The sequence below is a fragment of the Neolamprologus multifasciatus genome, chromosome 3 (genome assembly GCF_963576455.1).
Source record: "Neolamprologus multifasciatus chromosome 3, fNeoMul1.2, whole genome shotgun sequence".
In the NCBI taxonomy this organism is placed as follows: Eukaryota; Metazoa; Chordata; class Actinopteri; order Cichliformes; family Cichlidae; genus Neolamprologus; species Neolamprologus multifasciatus.
Genome location: NC_140441.1, coordinates 1,117,471 through 1,138,768, shown reverse-complemented (window position 1 = coordinate 1,138,768; position 21,298 = coordinate 1,117,471). Strand labels below are relative to the sequence as shown.

At 45.9% G+C, this 21,298-nt stretch overlaps 1 protein-coding gene and 2 pseudogenes across 3 annotated transcripts in view; 2 read left to right on the top strand and 1 right to left on the bottom strand.

Moving 5' to 3' along the window:
• The window catches only part of LOC146520957 (E3 ubiquitin-protein ligase TRIM21-like), a 49,279-nt pseudogene that overhangs the window by 6,903 nt on the left and 21,078 nt on the right, over positions 1-21,298 (top strand). The gene's annotated exons all lie outside the window — the stretch shown is intronic.
• On the bottom strand, positions 443-21,228 carry LOC146520960 (CST complex subunit CTC1-like; annotated as a pseudogene). The gene is made up of 16 exons (XR_014871911.1): positions 20,596-21,228; positions 20,320-20,522; positions 20,077-20,246; positions 19,890-20,004; positions 19,344-19,746; positions 19,177-19,268; positions 18,715-18,852; positions 3,868-3,914; positions 3,664-3,749; positions 3,357-3,492; positions 3,014-3,082; positions 2,778-2,940; positions 2,517-2,572; positions 2,263-2,419; positions 769-883; positions 443-670 (listed from the first exon to the last, which is right to left on the bottom strand). The product of XR_014871911.1 is annotated as a CST complex subunit CTC1-like (transcript).
• Positions 13,314-15,167, top strand: LOC146520961 (uncharacterized). Its single transcript, XM_085154452.1, has 2 exons — positions 13,314-14,196; positions 14,653-15,167. The coding sequence occupies exons 1-2, from the start codon at positions 13,329-13,331 to the stop codon at positions 15,165-15,167; spliced, it is 1,383 nt and encodes a 460-aa protein (XP_085010578.1). The 5' UTR covers positions 13,314-13,328.

Sequence of the window (21,298 nt, the reverse complement as noted above, 5' to 3'; positions counted from 1 at the left end):
GCTGCAGTCACAGCATGAAGACGATGCTGAAGCTGAGCTGTCAGTGAACATGTTTCACTGTGATTTGATTTGAATGTCATGTTCAACACACACACACAACTTGAGGCTGAGAGCAGCAGGCCCACGTGGAGTCTGACCCGTGGCCCTTCAAATAAAGCTGAAAAAGGCCAATATATGATAATAAATATAAAATATAATTAAAACAACATCAGAATGAACAACGAGCTGCTGTTAAGAACCTCCGACGTCCATCCAAGGCCTGATTGTCTTACAGATAAAGACAAAGTCAAAGTTTCATCCCTCCATTCTCCTGTTTCACTTTAAACAGTTTCCATGACAACAACCACCGTATGTGGAAAAGAACCCGGCACCAAAAACTGAAGCTGTGAAAAAGTTTTGTTGCTGATAAACTATTAACTTTATGTTATTTATTTTCGAAGAGAGCTTTGTGTGACCTCTGACCCTGATCACCAGCGTTAGGGTCAGTGAAGGTGAGATACCGTGTGACAGGAGGAACAATAAAGTTTTATTTGTACGAACATGTAAAACAGATGAAGTCAGAACGAAGCAGGTGGAGCTCAGTCAGGGTGGAGGTGCAGACAGGTGAGCTGAAGGGGAGGAGCCAGTCTGGTCAGGAACTCTCTGTCTCCTTGAATGAACCTCCTCACCTCTGAAACACACACACACACACACACACACACACAAACACGACTCTGAAGGTTGCAGTCAGGGTGGTGAGGGTGGTGAGGGTGGTGAGGGTGGGGTTACCTTCTGGTCTCTGGTTGGTGTGTTTCCTGCAGGTGAGGCTGAGCGGTCGAATCATGACATCACTGCTGCACAGAGACAACAGGAAGTGGAGGAGGAAGTCGTCAGCGTCACACACCTGAGACAGACACAGAGGTTATGTCTCTGCAGACTCACGGCTCGGCCCTGTGGAAACGTCCTGCAGGACGCCTGTTTAAGATAAGATAAGATAAGATAAAACTTTATTAATCCCTCGGGTAGGTTCCTCTGGGAAATTTGTTTTCCAAAAAGCACAGCACCGACAGAAGTTACAGAGTCAAGAATATTATATATATATATATATATATATATATATATATATATATATATATATATACACACACACACACACACACACATATATAAATACAAAGACATATATAGATAAAATATACAAAGGGGATAAATAGAATAAATAGGAATAAAAATAAAAATAAAAATACAAGTGAATAAAAATACAAGTGAATTGCACATTTCAAGTATGATTATTAACAAAAAGTATTGCACAAAGGTATTACACAGTGAAGTGGAGAGGCACTACAGCTTAGTTGTTCCCCCCTCCTTTGTCCTCCTGTTTCCCCTCCCTCTCCCCTCCAGAGAGGAGTTAAACAGTTTGATGGCGTGTGGGACAAAGGAGTTTTTAAGTCTGTTGGTTCTTGTCTTGGGGAGAAGCAACCTGTCACTGAACAGACTCTTCTGGTTGTTTATGGCCGTGTGCAGAGGATGCCCAGCATTGTCCATAATATCCAGCAGTTTCTTTAGTGTCCTTTTCTCTGCCACTGACACCAGAGTGTCCAGCTTCATGCCGACCACAGAGCCGGCCTTCCTGATCAGTTTTTCCAGCCTGTTCCAGTTTCTCTCTGTGGTGGCCCCCCCACAGCGTCCCCACCGTGCTTCACTGTGTGGACGCTGTTCTTTGGTTTGCAGCTGCATCTTCTTCTCGTTTCACCTCCACAGGACGTTTCAGTCTGCAGGGTCTTTTAACACAGCTCCACCTGTGGGTGGAGGGGCCCTGTGGGTTCTCCTGGTGTGACCCGAGTCCTAAATGCCTCTCGCTGTCCTGCCCCTCCCCTGTGGTCTCCACCCTCCATGTGGGAGGTGTGGTGTGGTGAACATGGAGCTGGTCAGCCCTGATTACCCTCAGAACTACACCACCTGCTGCTTCTTCAGGTCGAGTGGGTGGAGTCAGGGGCACGACCTCGCTGAAACACACGGCTGTAAGGCCCCTCCCCCCCTGTTCACGTGAGCCCAGTGTGGGTCCGTCACACCTACAGACTTTTAAAGGTGGAAGTGGCCACGCCCCCAAACCAGTTCAGCAGTAGAGTGTGAGCAGACGTTACCAGGATGTAAACAGGATGTGCCCTTTCAAAGTTAAAGCCTCCTCTTAAATTTTAAAGACAAAATAAAGTTTAAAGAGGACGATGAGCACGTGACTCACCTGTGACAGGTAAACATATACACCTGACAGGTGCTACTGACCTGGCTCTGCCCACGAGGGAAGACTCTGATGTGACCTCTGACCCTGAGTGCTCTCTGAAGCCCCTCCCACTGAGCATCAGCCAATCCCAGCAGAGCACGAACCAGAGCAGCTGAGAAGCAGACGTGAGCCTCACCTGTCCCGTCATCAATCACCAGCCTGATCGAAGAGCGACATGGTTTGATCATGTGACTGTCACCTGACTGATCCAGGTGATTAACATCAGCAGGTGAGCTCAACAGGAAGCTGCTCTTACTTTGCTTTGGACTGAAACACTGACGAGGTCGAGCGACACTGAGAGCTGCTGCAGCCCTGACAGAGAGAGAGCAACAGGTAAACACACACACACCTGAAGTCGTGAGCAGTTTCCTCCAAAACAACACTTTACTTACGTGCACCGACACTAACACACCACCAACACGCTAACAACACATGAAGCACTCTGAGGACTTTCACTGCACCCGAGAAACTACAACTAAACACATCCTGTACACACTGTGTGTATTTTATGCAGTACCTGTGTGTACACGCTGCCACACAGCGAGCAGCTCCACTGCAGCTGCAGGAACAGGAAACACACCACGTGACCTTTGACCTGTCCCACAGCGCACCTCTGCTTGCTGCTCAGAGCCCACTCGCCCAGGTGCATGATGGGAGCAGGAGGAGAAGGCTGGGCCGAGCTGATAGAAACCAAACAAACAAATAAACAACAGCACGACAAACACGTGAACCAGACGTTACCTGTAAACTTACCTGCTGTCTCCCAGGGAGACCACAGTTATGGAGCTGACAGGTAAGTACGTGCAGTACACACTTCCTGTCCTGAAACACACACACAGTTAAAACGTACAGGTACGTAAACATCGGCGTAACTTTGTATTGAACATTGGGGGGGGTCAAGATCTCTGTCTAAATAAATCAATCTGGGTACATTCCCAGATGATTAGCAACTATTTTGCTGGTAACACCTGAAACGAGTGAAGAAAATCAGCAGCCTATTAATGCAAGATAATTCAGAACTTTATTGGGGACATTGTTGGAAATGAGTCCAAACAAAGAGTCCAAACATTTATAAGCCTGTCTATGTGTGTCTCACCTGGACAGCCTCCTCTGGAAACCAGACAACAGCAGAGTGTTACCCGGCAACAGGCCAGGTGGGTAGGGGGTGTGGCTTAAGTCCAGGTACACCTGCAGACTCCTCCCAGCTTGGTCACAAAGAGTGAGACGCACACCTGCACACACACATTCAGCTAACAGTCAGACCTGAGACTCGTACCTGAAGCACTGATGCCTGCAGTTCCTCTAGTGTCCAGCAGAGGCAGCAGTGAGTCGCCCCCATAGACCCCCATGTTAAACTTCACAGCAGAAAAAGCCTGACACACAAACCACCTGTGTGTTTGTACCTGAGTGTGTGTGTCCAGAGTGGGCAGTCCTGTTGTTCACACTGATCCTTTCAGACACCACACCCTGAAAACACACCAGCTCTGAGCTGACACACACACACACACACACACACACACACACAGCAGTAAGAGTTTAAAGCAGGCTGCAGCTTTAGTTCCTCAGATGGCCACAGGGGGCGACTCAGTGAGGGACGAGCAGTTTACCTGCAGTCTAAGACCTCTGAGACGGACAAGACTGTGGGTGGGACGGCCTGAAAACACAGAGAAGAGACATGGAAAATGTGACGTCATTCAGGGGTAAAACCGCAAAGGATTGTGGGTACGAGTGGCAAGCGGTACTAGCGCACGCAGGCTTTCACATGAAAAAGAAACACAAAGAATGGCAAGAAGCTGTTGTATTATTAACTGCAATAGCTGGTCACATGACAGCCACGGGAAGCCGACGGGAAAAGAGATCGGTTGTTATCAGATTACGTCGTTGAAGAGAAATTGTTCGAGCCATGTTTCCGGAGTAACAAAGAGCTGACGGATGTCCATTCGAAGACCAAATATAACGTCCCAGAACATCCAGCTCACATGTTAGTCTGCTCCAAGCATTTCCACAAAGGTCAGTCTTCTGTTGTAGTTTTTACATCATTCATCATAATTGTTGATGTAGGTTACAAATGAGTCTCATATTGATTTGAATTGAATTCGTTGCTAAGCTGCTTTGTTCACTGTGGCTTTGCGGGCTAATGTTTGTTGTGTTTTGTAGGAAAACCAGCCTACAAAATGCAGGAATCTGATCCAGACTGGGCCCCTCTATCAGCCTGGGTCATACCGAGTTTAAAGCTGCTACCACAGCCAGATTTGATCTGTTAAGAGAGAGAGCGAGATCAAAACAGCCACGAAACGTCTGCATATATGTGCCCAAGTGTTGTATTGAAGCAAGCAAGTGATGGATAACTGTTTTCCAGTTTGTTGTTAGCAATGTTTTTTTCTTTTTGCATTGTTGATTTGTTTTTCACTGAAGCAGCTAATAAAGCTGATGGATTTTTACAATGTTGCCTCTTTCTTGTAAGATTCTATAATAGAATGAAGCAATGATGCCAGTTATAAATAAAGACAATAAATTGAATGAATTATGAAACACTCATTTTATTTCTATTAGATCTGAAAATGTTGTGTAACACTACAACCTGAAACGACAAATAGATTGTGTTGGCCTGTACAGGAGGGAAGGGAAAATATTTAACAACAGCTAAATAAACGGTAAAGGGCATTTGTATAGTTGACTTAGTCCCTAAGGACCCCAAAGCGCTTTACACTACATTCAATCATTCACACACTGGTGATGTTACATTGTAGCCACAGCTGCCCTGGGGCGCACTGACAGAGGCGAGGCTGCCGGACACTGGCGACACCGGGCTTCTGACCACCACCAGTAGGCAAACATAGGGTTAGTATAGGGCAGGGGTCGGCAACCTGCGGCTCCAGAGCTGCATGCGGCTCTTTAGTCCTTTTAGTGCGGCTCCGCGTGATTTGGGAATTTTTTTTTTTTTTTAAGTAATTAGCTGAAGTGTATTTTATTTATGTTAGCTCTTTTTTTAACTTGTAGTTCTAAATTGGAAGATTATTGTGATATTGAAATATAAAAATAAAATTATATTCTATTATTTTTTTAATCGTTCAAAATAAGCGTCACACTTGCGGAAGCCGATATACCCACCGAAACGCCGTGCCTTTATCGAGACTTTCAACCCCAGGTAAGCGAATTATGGATCTTCGGATCCACATTATGTCAGCAGCTGTTCTCCACCGTGAACTATGTTAAAAACAAACACCGCTCACGCCTCACAGATGACAGCTTACACTCCTGCGTGAAGATGAAAGTGACTTCGTACAGCCCGTACGGCAGAACCGACGCTGTTATGCAAACAGCGTCGGTTCTGCTCAGGTGCGTCCGCCTCCCCTGCAGCGGCGCTGCAGACCACGCCCCGCCACACACATTAACCAGATAAAATACATATTTAGGCTGAATTTTGCAAAGATCTATTTTTCATTCTTTAGCAGCATAGTGCTTTTTTCCCAATTATTTTTTTTAAAAGTCAGGTCAAGGCTCCAAAAGCCCAAAGGCGATATAAAGGTGGCGGCTCACAACAGTTTTTGTTTGCTACATGGATCATTTTAATTCAGCTGGGTGTCTTTCCTTTTGTTATATTTCTTTAAGAGTTCAAAATGTGTTAATAACATAAATAAAATGTAATTTTCTCTGTAGCACTTCATGGATTCAAGCAACACGCCTTAGTTGTTTACACAAAGTATAAAGGTAAAAAAAAAAACAAACAATGTATACAGTGTTATGTTCATTTTAGATTTCAAAAAGTATTTGCGGCTCCCAGTGTTTTCTTTTGCATGGAAATCGCGTCCAAATGGCTCTTTGGGTGTTAAAGGTTGCAGACCCCTGGTATAGAGGGTTAATATAAGGATATTTGGGCAGCCAGGAGGCAGCCTGGGATCAAACCACCGACCTTCTGATTAGTGGCTGACCTGCCACCCCACCTGCAGCTGTGAAATGGAATAGTCCAAATCACCAAAGTAAACTGGACCTGGGCTTGTTGCAGGGATCTGAAGTTACTAAACATCTTGTGAGTGTATGCACTGTTGGGTGAAAAGGGGGTGTTTTACTGTTATTTTAGCATCAGCATTATTATTACATCAGAATCATATAACAAGCATTGCATTAAACATTGATTGAAGCTATTGACATTACATTAACATTTGCATTACAGTGATTGTTATAACCCTATCTTAATCTTTTACTTACAGGTGTCAGAATAATCATATGATCTCTCATTGCAGGTGTAAACACGATCACCTTATACATATTGCAGTTTGTTGCTCATTATAGAGTTGTGCTCAAGTTAATAAGGGTTAAAAGCTACAGTCAGCGCGACGTCTGGTTGATCTATGGAGTGGGATGACTTTGGGCCTAGGAGGTCGCACGCGCTTACATAACACTGATATCATGTTATTCTTTGTGATCTTTTATTCAGTTATATCTTTTGTTAAGTTTTAAGTAGTGGCAGTTGATTAAACAACATTCATTTAATATTGCATACCTGATTCAGAGTATTATACACAGATCAACTTGACAATTTGCAAAACCTTGTAGCTGTAGTGTTGTGTCTCTATAAGGGACAGTTGGCACCAAGGAGATAAGTGGGAGTCAGTGTCTGTCCTTGAGAAGGAGAGAATGTTCCTTTGCTGTGTCAAAAGTTGTCAACATTGATTGTATTGTACCAACTTACGCATGAGGGGGCGTTCTAATACCCTGATTTTCATAAAACAATTGTTGTGTGGTTTCTGGGGTGAGATCTGATGCTGTCTGCTGTATGGTGTCCATCTCCCATGCGTGTGTTCAATAAATCATCGTTTGACTTGACCCGTGTTGTTATTTTTGGTTTTTCCTCTTGTGTCCATCCCCAATATTTGAATCCGTAACAGTTTGGGGGCTCGTCCTGTGGTATTGGGGTGGAAGTTTTGGAGGCTTGGACGGTCCGAGGTGGTCGAACGGACAGGCACGAGCCAGTGGTCTGACGTGAGTGGGCAAGCCGGCACATCTAAAGGTAAGGCACAACCTGTTGAATTTAGTCCAAAGTGTGCCAAATTGGACTGTATAAATTAAAAGTCTACTCACTGAAATTACTGGTGAAGGCCTGTTTTGATTTTGATGAAAAAATCTCATGAGAATTGAAGCTGAAATAATGATACATAAATAATAAAATAATAATAATAAAATAATAAAAAGCAGTTGGACTGCTGAGAGATAATAAAAAGCAGTTGGACTGCTGAGAGATAATAAAAAGCAGTTGGACTGCTGAGAGTTAATAAAAGCAGTTGGACTGCTGAGAAATATTAAAAAGCAGTTGGACTGCTGAGAGAAGTTAAAGCCGTTGGACTGCTGAGAAAAGTTAAAGCAGTTGGACTGCTGAGTGAAGTAGTTTGATAGGGAATTGGTCATTTAGTGGGTTAAAGTCCCCATTGGTCATATTGGCGTCAGTCATATTCTTGCTTTGGGGTGTTGACTGCTGTTTCAATGTGTTATAAATTATTATAACACTTTAATTATAAATTATTATAGAACGGCAGTGATAAGAAGCGCAGTGCTCAGAGGTAACGCTTGCCAAGGCCGGGGACGCCTAGGCCTTGTCCTCTTTGAGGGATAGTCAGTTGGTCACTGTGGAGCTTGGGGCACTCCAGAATAACTAGTGGTTGGACCACTTTACCGTTTGGAACGGTATCTGCGCTTTTTTGGGCAGCAAAGGTTGGACCTTGGGTGTTGGACACTTTTAAATTGAGTTAGGGACGTTAGAGATGAGGCCAGAAACTGTTGGACAGATACTGGTTAATTGATCACAAAAAAGTTGGACTTTCTTCGGTTGGACCCGTTAACTTAAATTTGTCAAAATTGTGTAGGTGCTAAAGCTTTCAGGCCTGAGAGTGATTGTAAATATAAGACGTCTTTGTAATATAAAATAGAGAGTTGGTTGCGAAACAAGGCTGTGTGTGATGACAGTGCGCTGCAGAGCTGCAAGCTATTTTTAGACGGTGTGTGAAAATGCAAATGAGGTGGCTGCTGTGAAGCGCACAGAGGATGTTCATTTCCTGTTTAGCGTGTTGAGTATTGTAATTATGATTTGCAAATATTGTTAAAGGCCTGTAAATAACATGCTGGCTTTGTTCATCATAATAATATAAATTAATTTTGAGTTAATGCTGTGAATATATGATTGATGACTGCGGTTGGCATATTTCTCTTGGGCTGCAGGGCTCAAAATTGGAAAGTTTAAAATGCTGTTGATTCAAGCAAGTTATATGTGATGTTATAAGAGTGTGAGTGTCTTTTTCTTTCAGCCTGAAAGCACAGACAAATATGCTTGATGAACCCAGTTACCTTTTGGTGATAATATAAGGTATAGTGCATTTAAGTCTGAGTCACTGTAGTTTATGCTGAGGGTAGGTGAGTGTTTACAATTCAGATCAAACTGCTGTGAATTAACCTGAGACAAAATTTAAGTGAATTTAGAAAACTAGACACTTATTCCGCAGGAGAATCTTAATCTATAATACGTTCAGGTAAAATTGTTAAAAAGTTATGAGCTGTCTTGATACAGAGAAAGTGGAGTTTCTCACCCTAAAAAGGATGGAAATATGCTCTACCTCTGTGTTCAAGTTCAGACATAAGCTTTAAGCATATATGAGCCACTAATAAGCATGACATTAATAACCTTTAAAAAAAAAAAGTACATTTGGCGAATAACTCTAACAGAAGCAAATCTATGAGCACGCAATAAAGTGGACTTGTTAGGGGCAGTTTAGCATCTGACTTGTGAAAAGTGAAAAATTGATTTACATTTACACACACACTTTAAAGAAAAATCCCACTTAATATTGATAAATTCCCGTTCATATACAGTTACATATAAACCTAACAATGTTGCGATCTGCATCTTGTCACATTGAAATTACAGAGATAGAGGGGCTTCTGGAGGTGAACTGTGACTGTTACGCAGAGACAGAGGAGGGAGAGGCACCTTATGAGGTGTCAGTGTGTTCAGAAATAGAGCTGGACGACTTAGATGACTATGTCAACCGTTGTTTATTATTGTTTCAAGGGGTGATTGAACTAGCCATACATGCGGACGACTCCGCTTGGGAACTCACAGAGGTGGCGGTGTTTGTTTTCTCTATGGTAGAAGCTGTAGAAACCGGCACCGACTTTAGTATGCTTTCTTAAAAACTTGTGGAGTTATTTGTTGAGACGTCCTGAAGTAATGAATAACTTAAAAGAAGATAATTGTGTGTTTGAAATCGTTTGGCTGACATTATTTGTTTGTGACTGTGTGCTTGAAATGGTTAACGGTGTCTGGAATAAATGAGACTGAGCGGAGTTTGGTTGTCCAGTGTTGAAGCAAAACAAGTGAAATGGCGAACTCTTGAGGAGTTTGACCGGTCCACCACTCTCCCACCCTTTAAACAGCACGGTGTGTATTTATCATTATTTGATGTTCATAGCGCCTTGACGCAGGTTCTGTGGTGACTTGGTGCTGTGTGAATGTATTAAACTGTATGGCTGTAGCGTGCACAAAGGACAGCACACAGTGCGTTTGGTTTTACTAAATTAAATGGGAGAGTGAAGCATTATGATTGAGTGTGAACATTAATAAACGCACGGTCAAATCTCTGACGCACTGGGTTAACTGTGTGTGTCACCGAGCAGGTCAGGAGGAGACTGTGACCGCTGGAGTGGTGAGACTAATTCTGAAAACTGACAGGGAGACGTAGCGGGGTGACCCAGGAGAAGGAGTCGAGTAACAGAGAGGGAGGTAAGCCTGTGTTTCAGGAAAATGGCTAACAGCTCCAGTGCGACATCTAGTTGGTCTAGGGGCTATAGGCATCTGAAGGAGCAGCTGGAACAGCTTAAAAAAGCCATTCGCTTGGCTTCCCCTGGATCATCAAAAATAGCTGAGAAAGAATGCAAAACGATGGTAAGGAAACTTATTGCCTCCCAACAGAAAGGGCTGGAGGATAAAATAGCCCTAAACATTGTGTTCAAGACGAAAGGAGAGAGATGTGAGCAAAAACTGGAACAACTGGAAAAGGAAGCAGAGGGACGTTCAGTTAACTGGAAAGCCAAAAAAGAAATCAAGAATCTAAAGGAAACCCATGCAAAGTGCTGTAAATGGCTGTTCTTGTGGAATGGAGCATCTTCCTGGATGATGGAGGATGACACGGAGGAAACAGGAGACATGGGAAGTGTAATGGAGTCATTGAAACAGCTGAAGGAGGAAAATAAAAAGATAAAGAGCCAAATGAAGGATTTAATTCCAAAGCCAGAAGATGCTAACAGACATGACACACCAAAATTATATCCTTGGGCCGCATTATCACCTAGTGCCCCACCACAATCATACATCATGCCTGTGATGACTCTTGGTGGGGGACAAGTTCATGGCCCAGATGGACAAACTGGAGTGGTTCTTGGAGGAATAGCGGACGTTGAATATACCAGCCCGCCCCTAATTTTCCCCAAAAGCAGGGTCAGTGACAGTTAAACGTCAGTCCCACAGTGGGGGAGGGAGAATGATAGCCTCAGCTGCAGATGAAGGCTCAACCTCGCCTCCCCATTCGCTTGTCAAAGAAAATATGTCAGGCCCCGAAGCATTAATGGAGGGACAGCCAAGTCACAGTGGACAGACTGAACAGACCCCTGCAATGGAGGACACAATGTCACCTGAGGATGGGAGTGAACAGTCAACCTTTCAGGAGTTGCCAACACCAGCAAGAGAAGGGCAGGCCCAAACCAGTAGGTCAGAGAGATCTGACACAACAGCCAAGGCGGGAAGCTGGAGAGGAGAAGTCTATGGTCGGATGCATGAAACCCCAAACGCACTACTGGAAGTATTAAAAACGCTAAATGTCGTTAAGAAAAAACTGAGTAAAGGTATGTCAGAGGAGGAGAATGAAGATGGTGCGACTTCATCAGAGGAAGAGGATGATGATGAGGAAAAAGACAGAGTAGTCGAGTCAGAGCCAAATGCAGGCAGAAATCTGAGATCAAGACGTGTGAAAATAGAACAACGACTAGAATGCCCATGTTTAAAAGCTCAAAAGGAAAGGGAAAGTTGAGTCAGAATAAAAAAGTGACCTTAGAGCCAGAAGCTGCTGACCCTAGTTATAATCTCCCTTTAATAGCAGGCCCAAAAAACGAACCACTGTATTGCCCATACAAAGTAAGAGATTTGGAAGCATTGGTTAAACAACTTCCACCTATAACTGAGGGAGAAGCAAGTTGGTTAAGAACACTGAGCAGGTTGACCGAAGGACAGGAACTTGCAATAGGCGATTTCCGTGCTATCGGCGGCCATTGTATGCTCGGTGGTGGACCAGCAGATGTAGAGGCCATAGCCCACACAACCCGGTATGCAAATGATCTGCCATACCATGAGGTGCAATGTGCCTTATGTGACGCAGTCGGTGAGAAGTACCCAACCCCTAACACTGGAGCTATACCTAAAATAATTTGGGACCCCCAAAACACACCTAGGGAGTTTTTAGCAAAAGCCAAAGAGCAGTGGTTGTCAGAAACAGGCGTCCATCCAGGTAAAGAAGGTGAGCATCGGCCATGGTTCTGTTCTGCGGTGCTGGCAGGGCTGCCCAATCAAGTTACAGCTGACTTAGAGAAAAATCCAGATTTTGCCGTGGCAGATTCTGTGCAGTGGGAAAGACATGTAACCCATCGGTTGCAACAGGAACAGGATACGGCGAACAGACAGAAAAAAGAGTTGGAGGAGGAGAAATTTCAGAAACACATGGGAGAGAGAGAGCAGACCATCCTGATGCAGTTGCCGAACTGTCAAGACTGCCTGACAGTCTGTGGTCCAAAGGGCCCACGGACGTTGGCCTGGCCACCTGTTCGCCCGTCCTGTTCCAGCTTAAATCAGACACACCAGTTAACAGACCTCAGTATAAACATAAACCTGACGCAGAAGAGGGAATCGCAGAAACAATTGAAGGCTTGTTAAAGGTTGGAGTGTTAGAGCCATCTCACTCACATTGGAACACACCAATTCTACCAGTGGAGAAACATGGGACAGGAAAGTACCGTATGGCACATGATTTGCGAGCCATTAATGCCATACTGCATACTAACACTGCCTGTTCCAAACCCCGACACAGCACTATCAGCTATCACGTGTGACCAAAAGTGGTTCACCTGTATTGACCTCGCAAATGCATTCTTTTGTCTTCCACTGCATGAGTCACTCAGAGACATTTTCTCATTCACATACAGAGGCAAAAAATTCAGATACACACGTTTACCACAAGGTTTTGCACTTTCTCCTGGCATTTTCAACCAGGTGCTCAAAGAGGCCCTGTCAACATGTAATTTGCCTGATGGATGTACATTAATTCAGTATGTTGATGATCTTCTCATTGCAGCCCCATCAGCAGTGGATTGTGCGGCAGCCTCGCTCATCGTGTTGAATAGATTGGCAGAGTGTGGCTTCAAAGTGAGTAAAGAAAAGTTGCAATTGGTTCGACCTGAGGTAACATTTTTGGGTCGGGTAATCGCACACAAATCAGTGGGTTTAATGAACACACACAGAGACCAAATTCTGACACATCCAAAACCGCGAACAGTGAGAGAGATGCTTTCTTTCCTTGGTTTGACAGGTTACAGCAGAAAGTTCATTCCTGACTATGTAGGTAAAACTGCCCCTTTAAGGGGCCTAATGAAGCAAGTCGGCGTTCGAAATCTTAAGGCTGAGTTGCCTTGGACGCCTGACACTGAAACCGCGTTTATTACGTTAAAACAGGATTTGTCAAGAGCCTCTGATCTGGCCACACCTAATTATGATGAGCCATTCTATTTGGATATTTCTGAAACAAACTCCGTTGTAAACGGGGTGTTGTTTCAGAAAAAAGGGGGGAGTAGGGACGTTCTCATGTATGTCAGCATAAAACTACATCCAACAGAAGCAAGGCATCCCACATGCACACAACACGCAGCAGGGGTCGCCAAAGTCATTCAGAAAACAGCACATGTAGTGAGAGGGCACCCACTGAAAATACTCACTACACACAGCATAGTGGCGTACGTGAACTCACAAGCATTTAGCATGACACCACAGGCACAACAGAAATTGAGCAAAATCTTAGAGGCCCCAAATTTGACATTCACACATGAAGGAACTAACATGGCAGATTTAATGGGAGCAGGGGAACCACATGACTGCGTCAAAAGAGCACAGGTTGAAGAAAAAATTAGAGAGGACCTGAAGGCGGAACCTATACCTGGAGCTGAAGATTGGTTCACAGATGGATGTTGCCACAGAGATGAAGAAGGACTAAAAACAGGGTATGCGGTGGTCTGCAGAGTAGGAAGTGAGTATCAGGTCAAAGAAGCAGGAAGGATTGAGGGACAGCAGTGGAAAAGAGCAGGATTCAGAACAGCAACCAACGCACCTATTTGCCACAAGAAGGAAATGGAGGAACTGGAGGAGGCCTTGGGTGATCCAAGGGAGGTGAGTATCATAAAATGCAAAGGGCACTCACAAGGAACCAGCATGGTGGCAAAAGGAAACCAGAAAGCGGATGAAGCCGCAAAGGAAGGAGCAGGCTACAAAGGACGGAGACAAATGATACAGGTAATTGCAGAAGAGGAAGGGCCCACAAACATAACGGAGGAGGTCAAACAGGCCCAGGAGGAGGCATCCCCAGAGGAAAAGGGGGTGTGGAAAAACAAGGGAGCCTGGCAGGATGGAGGCTTGTGGAGGGGGCCAGACGGGCGTCCCGTGCTAACAGCCAAAATGGCGAAACAGAAGGTGAGCGAGGCCCACGGGCTTGGCCACGTGGGGATAGCACAGATGGAGAGAAATCTGTGTCATTGGTGGCACCCTAAGCTGAGAGAAATGATAAGGGAGAAGGCCAGAATGTGTTTAATCTGCGGGGCACACAATCCCAAGCCAGTGGTCAAACCAGAATCGGGTAAGTTCCGGATGCCTGAGAGGCCGGGAGAGGAGATTGTCATTGAGTTCACTGATATGATTGATTCAGGCCCTGGTGGTCTTCGATATTTGTTGGTGTGTGTAGATGTTCTGACCGGCTGGCCAGAGGCATGGGCGACTAAAAAGGAAGATGCGAGGACCGTGATCAAATGTTTAATCAATCATTACATTCCTCGACATGGGTTCCCTAAAAGAATTAGATCAGATAATGGAACCCATTTCAAAAATCAAGATTTGGCAAAGGTGGAAAAAATGTTGGGAGTTCAGCACAAATTTGGGACAGTGTATCATCCTTAATCTCAAGGGAAAGTAGAAAGAATGAACCTAAATTTGAAAAATAAATTAGCTAAAATCTGCGCGCAAACAGGGCTCAATTGGGTCGCAGCCCTGCCGATTGCTTTGATGACCATAAGATGTTCTGTTAATCAGTCCACAGGTTTTACGCCCTACGAGCTGCTAACTGGGAGACAGTTTCCGGCACCTTGGACGGTGGTCTCAGTGGAACAGGGCACGAGAGGGAACAGGTCTCACGCAGACTATTGGAACGAGTTGAAAGCGCTTGTGTCCAGCTTCACAAAACAGCTGGCTTGTAAAAGGCCCACAGGAGAAGGAGAGGTCCCAGACGTGAGAGTGGTGTGGCTGAAGGTCATCAAACGCAAATGGAAGGAACCTCGCTGGACTGGCCCGTACGAGGTGTCTGCCCGGACAGCTAAAGCGGTTCAACTGAAAGGGAAAGGCGACAACTGGTATCACTGGTCGCAGTGTGCACCGGCACACAACAGCTGGGTGGGGAAAATTCCATCTCCACCCATCACAGGTGAAAATCAGAGGCAGAATAAATCCTCACACCTGTGCAACAGGCCGACCGGTAGTCTATCTGGGAGGCCGAAGAAAGAAGAGCAGCCTAGGAGGAAGTCGCCGCGCCAGCAGAAAGGAGCGGTATCAAATTGAACATCTGCCACAAAGGCTTTAACAAAAAGAGCTTTGAACTTGCAAAAAATAATTCTCACATAACACGCCATCACAACAATCAGAAACCCGTGATGAGAGAGAAGCTTCAAAAGCTATCAAAATATTACTTAGTTTGATGTCGATTATGTTATTAATCACCGCTATATGTTTTTTGGTTTATTTGTTGCAGACCGGCCCGCGCAGACTGTCTGAGCACAGAGGCCATGCCAGCCCAGCGTCATTCGATATACCACTCAGTGAAATCAAGCCGTGGGTGAGAACGAAGTGCGAGGTCTCTGGTAAAAAGGATGAGTGTCTCAGCACTTATGGTGGATTAGAATTAGATTATGTTAACGGCTCCACAACTTCTTTTACGTTTGATCTGTGTGATGTTTTTAACTGTAAGGGCGCAAGCAGTAGCTGGAGGGGATATAATGTGTGGATCTGCTGGGACTACTCAGTGAGTACACACTGCGAAAGGGGAAATCGGCCTTATGACGGGTGGTGTAGGAATTTGAATCAGGTAAGGGGTTACACTGGGGAAAATTGGGAACCGTCAGAACTAGGACCAGGAAACGAGCTTAAACTTCAAAGGGATTACAGTCCATCTAAAAATCCATTGACTTTGTCATTGGGGAATTGGCATCGGAAAAAACCTGTATATTTAGTTGTGGGTGTGGAAACTGCAGGAGTTGATCAAAAAGGGTTAATTAAAGTTCATTTCCTAGAAAAGCATAACCCCGTACAGCCAGTTAGAGAAGAAACGGCAACACAGGTGATTTCCAATCCAATGAACTCTGTTACATCTTTTACAGGGCAGAAGGGAAGCGGGTCGTCGGAGGCTGTACCAGAGGAGCAGGAACCAAAGGATAGACGGGTCTTGTCAGTGGACTACAGCACATTAAAACCTCAAGATTTGATTGAACGCGCCACCGGGTTCAGTGACAGCAACATCTGGCTGGACTGGATGGCTCAAAATGCTAGAGAACAAAAATTGTCTAACTGTGTAGCTTGTGCTTCCGCTAGACCGCGTTTGTTTACAGAGCCTGCGCCGCTGCATCCAGAGGATCAGTGGAGCTATAATTGCATGTTGTGAATGACGAAAGAAGTAGTGAATAGTGGGAACTGCACTGTTTTGTCCAGTTTATTTCCCCCTATTGACAAATACACCCAAGTAGGACCGTTTATGCCCAGAAAAGATAACTATACTTGTTTTAAGTTTTCCACAGATAAAGTAAAGTATAATTTGGGAGAAATTGATCCCAGTTGGTGTTCTGTTACACAGATGGGGAGGACCACAAACAATGTAAGTGATGCAACCACACTAACTGGAACCTGGGCTAGGAGCGGGCTGTATTATTATTGCGGGCACAAGACTCTTTTGGTTCGTGTTCCTCTGGGAAGCGTGGGGACGTGCGCGATGGTGAGACAAGGAGCGCCACTTATGCTAATTGGAAACCAGGTAAAAGCGATCCCACAGCGCAACACACACACGCACATTGGCAGCCAGACGCAAGAGACATTTTGGTAAAAAGAGAAATTGATGGAACACATGTCTATGACCCTAGAATGAATTCACCGACCTGGATCGACTCCATTAGAGTGCCCAGGGGGGTTCCAAATGAATATAAACTCGCTGATCAAATAGCAGCCGGCTTTGAAAATCTTCCAATAATCTCTGCTTTCTTTCCAGTGACCCCAAACAAGAACATAGACAGGATCAACTATGTTCATTATAATGTGCTGAGACTCTCTAACCTGACCAGAGACGCGATGGAGGGGTTAGCGGAGCAGATGGGTCCGACCTCATTAATGGGTGTGCAAAATAGGATGGCCCTTGATATGGTATTAGCAGAAAAAGGGGGCGTCTGTGCCATGTTTGGGGATCAGTGCTGCACCTTCATTCCCAACAACACCGCACCGAATGGCTCAGTGACTCGGGCTCTCGAGTGCCTAAAGAGCCTGTCTGAAACTATGCATGATCACTCAGGAGTTGACAATCCGCTGGAGGGCTAGATGACCTTGGTGTTCGGACGGTGGAAAGGGCTTGTGATTTTGGTCATGCTTTCTTTATCTGTTTTGGTGGGTATTTTCGTCACCTGTGGCTGTTGTCTCATTCCTTGTGTCAGAGGATTGTTAGAAAAGGTGATTACAAGGGCAGTGAACCCCAGAGTGGTGACTCCGATGTCCATGATGCCACTGATGCACGTAGAACTGGCTGTATAGGTCAAGGAGTGACACAACACTCGGTGTGGTGACCTCTGGATTCTCCTAGAGGTCAACAGAGGGAATTGTGGGGTGAAAAGGGGATGTTTTACTGTTATTTTAGCATCAGCATTATTATTACATCAGAATCATATAACAAGCATTGCATTAAACATTGATTGAAGCTATTGACATTACATTAACATTTGTATTACAGTGATTGTTATAACCTCATCTTATTTTACTTACAGGTGTCAGAATAATCATATGATTTCTCATTGCAGGTGTAAACATGATCACCTTATACATATTGCAGTTTGTTGCTCATTATAGAGTTGTGCTCAAGTTAATAAGGGTTAAAAGCTACAGTCAGCGCGACGTCTGGCTGATCTATGGAGTGGGATGACTTTGGGCCTATGAGGTCGCACGCGCTTACATAACACTGATATCATGTTATTCTTTGTGATCTTTTATTCAGTTATATCTTTTGTTAAGTTTTAAGTAGTGGCCGTTGATTAAACAACATTCATTTAATATTGCATACCTGATTCAGAGTATTATACACAGATCAACTTGACAATTTGCAAAACCTTGTAGCTGTAATGTTGTGTCTCTATAAGGGAAAGTTGGCTCCAAGGAGATAAGTGGGAGTCAGTGCCTGTCCTTGAGAAGGAGAGAATGTTCCTTTGCTGTGTCAGAAGTTGTCAACATTGATTGTACCAACCTTACGCATGAGGGGGCGTTCTAATACCCTGATTTTCATAAAACAATTGTTGTGTGGTTTCTGGGGTGAGATCTGATGCTGTCTGCTGTATGGTGTCCATCTCCCACGCGTGTGTTCACTAAATGATCGTTTGACTTGACCTGGCCGGACCAGTGTTGTTATTTTTGGTTTTTCCTCTTGTATCCATCCCCAATATTTGAATCCGTGACAGCACTCACACTTAGGACCATAAAATAATAAATATGTGCGTGATGAAAGTTGGGCAGCACGCTAAAGTCCTTACTACACTCTGTATGCTCGTATGGGTCTGACACTTTACCTCCTTTGAGTTTTTTCCTCGTACTTTTTTTTTTTGCCTCTTCGTCACGTCTGTCTTTGTACGGAGCTGCTGTGTTCTCCGTCGTTTTTGTACAGAACTGTTTTTGGGGCAAATAAAATGAAAGTAGGGATTAAAACCACAGAATTGATGATTACTGGAAATGCTAGTGTTTGATGCAGTGTTTTGATTTTGTTGCCACTTGTACCCACAATGCAATGCGTGAAAGTCACATGGTCTGTCGATCTCTATAAAAAAGTTTAAGGGTCCTGGAGGAAGACGGGGAGCAAACCGAGTGTTACCTGTCTGCAGGTGGGCAGCAGCAGTGGGCGTGTCAGAGTGTGGAATCTCCAACCACGTCTGACTTGTAGGTTTGACTCAGCGTGGAGATCCACCGCACTGCGCCCAGAAACTCCACAGCCAATCAAAACACTGGGATCCTGATTGACAGACACATGGGCCAATCAGCTGCAAGGATTCAGGTCATATCAACTCCCCACAAACAGGAATGTTGGGTGTCATCTGCATAGCAGTAAAAATGTAAGCTGTGTGTTTTGATGATGCTGCCAAAGCAAGCATGTGTAATGTAAACAGAACTGGTCCCAGCATTGAACCCTGTGGAACTCCATAATTAACTCAGTGTGTGAACAACTACAGTTAAAGCTGAAAAACGTGTTCCTGTGTACTAATATCAGAGAGCACAGACCGATGAGGCGAACCTCTGGCCACGCCCCTTAGTGACATCATCAAAGCTGGGTTGATACCTGAGTGTTAGCCGCGATGAGTCTGTAGAAACATCCAGGCTGGAGGACAGGAAACCACCGCGTACACACACACCTGAGAACGCCAGCACCACCTGCACACACACGCACACACACGTAACTGTGTATCCAGGTGAGCTCAGGTAAACACACACAGGTGCGTCTCTCACCTTTCTCTCCTGCTTTTGTTCACTTTCTTTCTCTGTCATTGGCTCATTCTTTGGGTCCCGCCTCCAGCTGACCACTGGACCAATCACAGCAGCTTTCACTGAGAAGCACAGTCTCAGCCCTGCCTCCTGATCCTCTGCCTCCGCCCCTGTATTCCTCCAGGACACACCCTCCTTCTGCTCCACCCTGATCACCATGGAGACACAGGGCCCGGGGTTGCCGGAGTCCGCTTCTTCTTCTTCTCTTCTCCTCCTCTTACTCCCAGCAGTCTCTTCTTCTTCTACTGTCTGCTTCCTGGCAGTGACATCCCCTCCTGGATCCTCCCCCTTGTGTCTCAGGTGTGTCTCCATGGCAACAGATGGACTCAGGATGTGCAGGTGGTCCAGAGAGAACTGCAGGTAAACCCTGTGAATTGAACCCAGCTTTATTTAACTCATAATGTTCACAACCAGGAAGGAAGCTCACATCCTGAACCAATCAGACGCCCTCTTACATCACAGAGAATGGACCAATGAGCAGTCAGCATGCTGCAGGTTGTGTGTGTGTACCTGCAGTGTTTGTGTGTGATGAACCTGTCCTGGTCCAGGTGCTGGTAGGAGGGGAAATCTGATTGGAGGAATCTCTCTGTCACCATGGTGAACTGCACCACACCCACCAGACAACCTGCAGCACACACACACATTAAAGAATAAAGCTGTGTGTCCCTGTGTGTGTGTCTGTGTGCGTGCATTGTACCAATCCAGGCGCTGTTAAAGACTGCCCTCTGCGCTCCCTCCTCCTCCTCGCTGCTCTCCGTCAGCACGCAGGCTGCAGCTCCCGCGGCGTCTCTGAGCTGCATCGAGTGTTTGAACTCAGACGTCTGTGACGGCAGCTCCAGCACGCCGACCAGCAGCAGGGGGCGCCGCCTGACACACAAACCGGCAAAAATCATTGGTACGTAATCACATGACTTCACGTGGGGAGCTGCTGTCACCTTACCTGACAGCGTCTCCGCCCCAAGGCTCGGAGGACAGAGTCCTGCAAGATCAGGACAGGAACCCGTTGATCTGGGAGGAGGTCAGGTTGGAGCCATCAGGGGGCAGCAGAGAGCTCAGAGGGGCCGAAGACCAGCAGTCAGTCTGCAGGGACTCCAGGAGCTCCGACACACCGAGGTACTGACGGACCGCCAAGGACACGCTGTACTGCAGGGACACAGAGCACACTGAGCATGCTCCACACTCACCTGTAAGGAAGACAGGTGAGAGTGGGACCTACCTGAGTCACAGGACAGGTGTGAGGCTCGTCCAGCATCTCAGAGTAGATGTCTCTGCGTCCTCGTCCTCCAGCTCTGCTCAGAGTCTCCATCAGCCTCCAGGACAGCAAGCACACACACTGCTGCCTCCACGCACCTTGGACCAGACTGAGGACCAAGACCAGGACCAGGACGAGAGTGAGGACCAGGACCAGGACCGGGATGAGAGTGAGGACCAAGACCAAGACCAGGACCAGGACGAGAGTGAGGACCAAGACCAGGACCAGGACGAGAGTGAGGACCAAGACCAGGACCAGGATGAGAGTGAGGACCAAGACCAGGATCAGGACCAGGGCGAGAGTGAAGACCAAGACCGGGACCAGAACCAGGATGAGAGTGAGGACCAAGAAAAGGACCAGAACCAGGACGAGAGTGAGGACCAAGACCAGGACCAAGACCAGGACCAGGAGCAGGACGAGAGTGAGGACCAAGACCAGGACCAGAACCAGGACGAGAGTGAGGACGAAGACCGGGACCAGAACCAGGACGAGAGTGAGGACCAAGACCGGGACCAGAACCAGGACGAGAGTGAGGACCAAGACCGGGACCAGGACCAGGACGAGAGTGAGGACAAAGACCGGGACCAGAACCAGGACGAGAGTGAGGACCAAGACCGGGACCAGGACCAGGACGAGAGTGAGGACAAAGACCAGGACCAGAACGAGA

Bases quoted from the DNA above. Each gene is read 5' to 3' on its own strand.
- LOC146520961 (XM_085154452.1), top strand. From the start codon at position 13,329: ATGACACCACAGGCACAACAGAAATTGAGCAAAATCTTAGAGGCCCCA. The intron at 14,197-14,652 runs GTAAGTTCCGGA...ATCAGTCCACAG, and splicing joins AGTGGTCAAACCAGAATCGG to GTTTTACGCCCTACGAGCTG.